This window comes from Nelusetta ayraudi, unplaced genomic scaffold (assembly GCF_046127955.1).
Source record: "Nelusetta ayraudi isolate G7.1 ecotype Tasmania unplaced genomic scaffold, CSIRO-AGI_Nayr_v1 ptg000339l, whole genome shotgun sequence".
In the NCBI taxonomy this organism is placed as follows: domain Eukaryota; kingdom Metazoa; phylum Chordata; class Actinopteri; order Tetraodontiformes; family Monacanthidae; genus Nelusetta; species Nelusetta ayraudi.
Genome location: NW_027466382.1, coordinates 20,001 through 25,893, shown reverse-complemented (window position 1 = coordinate 25,893; position 5,893 = coordinate 20,001). Strand labels below are relative to the sequence as shown.

General features: G+C 55.6%; 1 protein-coding gene across 1 annotated transcript; it reads left to right on the top strand.

The window, feature by feature from the left end:
• The first annotated feature begins 445 nt into the window (after positions 1–445).
• On the top strand, positions 446–5,294 carry LOC142882583 (26S proteasome non-ATPase regulatory subunit 3-like). Its single transcript, XM_076017386.1, has 12 exons — positions 446–770; positions 1,661–1,851; positions 1,960–2,100; positions 2,207–2,343; positions 2,449–2,639; positions 2,978–3,081; positions 3,376–3,490; positions 3,636–3,755; positions 4,071–4,174; positions 4,670–4,825; positions 4,919–4,969; positions 5,106–5,294. The coding sequence occupies exons 1-12, from the start codon at positions 602–604 to the stop codon at positions 5,181–5,183; spliced, it is 1,557 nt and encodes a 518-aa protein (XP_075873501.1). The 5' UTR covers positions 446–601; the 3' UTR covers positions 5,184–5,294.
• Positions 5,295–5,893: the final 599 nt, after the last annotated feature.

Genomic DNA, 5,893 nt, shown 5'->3' with positions numbered 1-5,893 from the left:
CGCTGCACTGGCGCCCTCTGCCGGCCGCTGAGTGAGCGCACTTACAAGAGTCGGTGGGTGCTGTGAGTTTGTTAACGTCATATCAGGCATGAGTGCGAACCGTCAGAGACAGAGAACAGCCACACAAACAACACCACGCAGAAGTAGGAAATACCTCAAATAAAAACAAACAAACAAACAAACAAACAAACAATTAATTAAATAAATGAGATTCTGATTCTGAACAAACTCGTCTCGGATTTGAACGCATTCTGATGCATTTTAGACAATGAAACACAACAGTACACATTTGACCTCTTTATTTATTTATTTATTACATGTTAGTTGAAGCTGAGCTCCCTTGCCGTCTGATCGCTGCGACACTAAACACCGTCAACATCAAGGTTCGCAGACTCGACTTGTCGGTCTTGCATCGCCCCATCGGCACTCGATTAGCTGCCCTGCCGTGACTGTGTGACTTCCCACAATCCTCAGCGCCTCGAGAATAGTTGCCAGTCATTGTAGCTTGAACGAAGTGAAGCGAGCGGAGCAGAATCAGAACCCGGCGGCCCAGTGTTTGTTGCTCCAGGTGGACTCGGACTGTTTGTGTCTTCCAGACGACATGAAGGAGACAGCGGCCAAGCGGCGGGACAAGGCGGCCGGGCGGGACTCCAAGGCCGGCAAGCCCAAGGAGCCCGAGCCGCAGGACGTGGAGATGCCCGAGGAGGAGGCGGCTAACGCGGCTAACGCGGCTAAAGCGCCCAAAGAGCTGGACGCATTGACGCTGGACGGTGAGTGCACAACGCCTGACTTGGTTCACAACACCGTCTGGTTCGGTCCGGTTCGGTTCGGTTTGTCCACCCGCTGCACCGGAACTAGCCGCAGCTAGCCAGTTAGTCGTGAGCTAACCGGGCTAACAACAACATCCAGCTGCTAGCTGTGAAGAGGCCACTGCGCAGCCGCAGTCGAGCTCAAACCCTCGCTGTGAACCACTATTGACGGTCCAGGTCCCGATCCAGGTCCCGATCCAGGTCTCGGCTCAGACCAGAGACTCGGGCTGGGTTCAGGCAGCACCAGTCGATCCTCCATCTACTGCTGCGTCGATCAGCGCCAGACATGTTGGCCAGCCAGTCGCTTTAGTGCTGATCCACACTGGTTCTGTAAACTGGACCTGGGCCTCCCAGAATGCATCTGCAGCTGGTGCACGGGGACACGCATCACATTGCAAATCAGCTCCTTCTTCCTACCTGATGGAAGCAGTTGACCACTCGGAACCAGCACATCCATCAGAACCGCCTCATCATTTCAGCCCTCAGCTGATGTTTCCAGCAGTGTACAGAGTCAGAGAGAGCGAACAGCAGTGTTTGGGTCGGAGCCTCTGTGTGTGTGTGTGTGTGTGTGTGTGTGTGTGTGTGTGTGTGTGTGTGTGTGAGACTTGAACTGGGTTTATTTCTAATCATCTCAGGCCACTGTAAAGATCACCAGTCAGGCCAAGCTCTCCACACTGGACCTTGAACTGACTGTTGATCAAGGTGAGCTCGTGGTACCGGCCCAGGTTGGGCTTCTCGCTGCGGCTCTCTGACCTGGGAGAGGCGACGTGGGTCACTGGAGGAGGGGCTTCAAACCCTGCTTGGTTTCCTCTGGGCGCTGCGTGACGTGTGCTCCGTGTCGCCCCCTGCAGACATCAGGGAGCAGGTGAAGCAGATCGAGAAGGCCGTGTCGGGGAAGGAGCCTCGCTTCGTGCTGCGGGCGCTGCGGGCGCTGCCCTCCACCAGCCGCCGCCTCAACAGCAACGTGCTGCACAAGGCCGTCAGCGGCTTCTTCACCAGCAACCCCAGCACCAGGGACTTCCTGCTGGCCTTCCTGGAGGAGGTGGGTCTGCCGGGTCTGCCGGGTCTGCCGCAGTGGTGTTTGAAGCCACCTGCAGGATAAACACCCGACCTTCTCTCTCTGCCCCGCCCCCTCCCTCCCTCCCTCCAGCCAATGGAGACGGCAGAGGGCGATGTTCAGTTCAGACCCAGGACCGGGAAGGCGGCCTCGGCTCCTCTGCTGCCAGAGGTGGAGTCGTACCTGCAGCTGCTGCTGGTCGTCCACCTCACCAACACCAAGAGCTTCTCTGAGGTCAGTGGAGCGCCCCCTGGAGGCCTGGAGGAGCAGAGGAGGCCAGGCCTCACTGTGTGTGTGTGTGTGTGTGTGTGTGTGTGTGTGTGTGTGTGTGTGTGTCCAGGCTCAGAAGGTGTCTGATGACCTGCTGCAGAAGATCGGCTCTAAGAACCGCAGGGCTCTGGACCTGGTGGCCGCCAAGTGTTACTACTACCACGCCCGGGTCTACGAGTTCCTGCAGCAGTTTGACTCCATCCGCAGGTACACACACACACACACACGCACACACACGCACACACACACACACACACATGCACACACACTGTCAGGGCTGCTCTGATTGGACCACTGACCCCCCCCCTGCAGTTTCCTCCACACCAGGCTGCGGACGGCGACGCTGCGTCATGATGCTGACGGCCAGGCGGTGCTGCTCAACCTGCTGCTGAGGAACTACTTGACCTTTAACCTCTACGACCAGGCTGAGAAGCTGGTGTCCAAGTCCGTCTTCCCAGAGCTGGCCAACAACAACGAGTGGGCTCGGTACCTCTACTACACTGGTAGGTCTCTCTCTCTCTCTCTCTCTCTGTCTCTCTCTCTCTCTCTCTGTCTCTCTCTCTCTCTCTCTGTTCTCTCTCTCTCTGTCTCTGTCTCTCCCTCTCTCTCTCTCTCTCTCTCTCTCTCTCTCTCTCTCTGTCTCTCTCTCTCTCTCTCTGTCTCTCTCTCTCTGTCTCTGTCTCTCCCTCTCTCTCTCTCTCTCTCTCTCTCTCTCTCTCTCTCTCTCTGTCTCTCTCCCTCTCTCTCTCTCTCTCTCTCTCTCTCTTTGTCTCTCTCTCTCTCTCTGTCTCTCTCTGGTGTGTGTGTGGTGCTGACCCGAGTGTCATGTGACCTGGTCCAGGTCGCATCAAGGCCATCCAGCTGGAGTACTCTGAGGCCCGCAGGACCCTGACCAACGCTCTGAGGAAGGCCCCCCAGCACACTGCAGTGGGCTTCAAGCAGACCGTGAGGAACACACACACACACACACACACACACACACACCATCCCTGCAGTGGCAGCACCAGGCCTGCAGGGCGGCGCTGTGGCGCAGCAGATCAAACGCAGTGGAACAACACAGCACAACTTTCAGGCCTGAGAAACGAACCAATCACAGCTCGAACTCAACAGCAGGCAGCCAATCACAGCAGAGGGTCGTTTAGAACAGGCCTGTTGTTAGAAACACACACACACACACACACACACACACACACACACACACACACAGTGCCCCCTGGTGGTGAGATGTTTCCTGTGCAGGTCCACAAGCTGCTGATCGTGGTGGAGTTGCTGCTGGGCGAGATCCCCGACCGGCTGCAGTTCAGACAGCCCTCACTCAAGAGGTCCCTCATGCCCTACTTCCTGTTGACCCAAGGTCAGAGGTCACCACCCACTGGGAGAGCCAGCAGGAGGCGCCACTGGACCCCCCTCTGACTCTGTGTGTGTGTGTGTGTGTGTGTGTGTGTGTGTGTGTGTGTGTGTGTGTGTGTGTGTGTGTGTGTGTGTGTGTGTGTGTGTAGCGGTGAGGACAGGGAACCTGGCCAAGTTCAACCAGGCCCTGGAGCAGTTTGGGGAGAAGTTCCAGACGGACGGAACCTACACACTCATCATCCGCCTCAGACACAACGTCATCAAGACAGGTGAGCCTGACCCCTGACCTCTGACCCCTGAGCCCTGACCTCACACCTCTGGCCTTTTTAGACGCCACGTGCACTTCCTGTCACAGGGTCAGGTCTTCGGACAGACTCCGCCTTCTATTAGCCACTGTTTCCATAGCCGTTAGCCTTAGCTTTAATGCTAAGAGCTCTTATTGAAGATTAGATTCGTACTGTATTAATCAGTAAGCAGCTATGTTAAAAGTAAGTGTGTGTGTGTGTGTGTGTGTGTGTGTGTGTGTGTGTGTGTGTGTGTGTGTGTGTGTGTGTGTGTGTGTGTGTGTGTGTGTGTCCCCACAGGGGTGAGGATGATCAGTCTGTCCTACTCTCGGATCTCTCTGGCTGACATCGCACTCAAGCTGCAGCTGGACAGTCCAGAGGACGCCGAGTTCATCGTGGCCAAGGTTAGCCGCAACCGTTAGCCTAGCGTTAGCTTATCGTAGGCCGCCGTTAGCTCCCACAGGCCACTAGCTCCAGCATTAGCCACTGATAACCACCGTTAGCCGAGCCAGTTTCTGTTAGCCAGTGTTGACTACCGTTTGCTGCTGCAGGACAACATTAGCCCGCGTTGGCTATGCTAAGCCAGCATTAGCCACTGTTAGCCACACACACACACACACACACACACACAGCAGTTGTCATGAGTGTGGACAGGCTGGCCACGCCCCCTTTCTTTCCCCTCAGTGACATCACTCACACTCTATTAGCTTCTATTAGCTTAGCATTAATGCTTAGCTTTCATGCCTAGAGCGGTTATTGAAGCCGCTAGCAGCAATGTGAATACTCAGTGTGTGTGTGTGTGTGTGTGTGTGTGTGTGTGTGTGTGTGTGTGTGTGTGTGTGTGTGTGTGTGTGTGTGTGTGTGTGTGTGTGTGTGTGTGTGTGTGTGTGTGTGCGCAGGCGATCCGTGACGGTGTGATCGAGGCCAGCATCAACCATGAGAAAGGTTTCGTCCAATCAAAGGAGACCATGGACATCTACGGCACCAGAGAGCCTCAGCTGGCCTTCCACCAGAGGATCAGCTTCTGCCTGGACATACACAACATGTCCGTCAAGGTAACACACCCTGTGTGACACACACACACACACACACACACACACACACACACACACTCGTGCTGTAACTTTGGCTTGTGTCTCCCCCTGCAGGCCATGCGCTTTCCTCCCAAAGCTTACAACAAAGACCTGGAGTCAGCCGAGGTAACACACACACACACACACACACACACACACACACACACACGTGTGTATAGGCATGTAGAATGTATATATATATATTTACACACACAGATGCATACTCGTGTGTGTGTGTGTGTGTGTGTGTGTGTGTGTGCAGGAGCGTCGGGAGCGAGAGCAGCAGGACTTGGAGTTTGCCAAGGAGATGGCCGAGGACGACGACGACAGCTTCCCGTGAAGCTCCGCCCCCCGCCCCCGCCCCCACCCGACTTCCTGTGCTGACAGGAAGTAGTCATGTGTGTCTCTCTGCTCTTTGTTGTCACTAATAAAACACAAATGGTTTTGTTTAGCCGCCTGCGTCTGTGGCTTTGTGGGTAATGGAGTCCCGCCTCGCTTGGGGGAGTCGCTGCAGCGGCAGCGCCCCCTGCTGGCCGCGTCCTGCAGTTTGACTCTGGAGCGTCTCACTGCAGGAGGTTTCAGAGGACGCACATCGGGGTTTCAGCACGTGGCCTCATCACGAGAGTCCGTGCTGTCCAACAGCTGCAAACATCTGTCCAACATCTGTCCCATCTGTTTTCATTCACACCTTCCACTGCTGGTTCCACATCTGGACCGATGCACGATGATGCAACGTTCAAGGTCATCTAAGTGCTTGAACGAAGGTCAGTGCAGAGACCATCATCCATCCAGTGTCAACCTGTACTCAGAGGTCACGGGGGTCACGGGGGTCAGCCGGAGCCCCTCTCAGCGGTCATGGGGAGCAGATGACGGAGTCATCTCGACGATACATACGTTTGAAAAAATACAAATCCAGGCTCGGGGTCAGAGGTCAAGAGGAGGAACACAGAAGGGCTGAGTCTCAGGTCAGGGGGCCGCATCCTTCCCTTCCAAGGCCGCGTTTGAAGGCCACTTGCAAAACTGCCCTTCAAACGCAGCAAGAACACACAA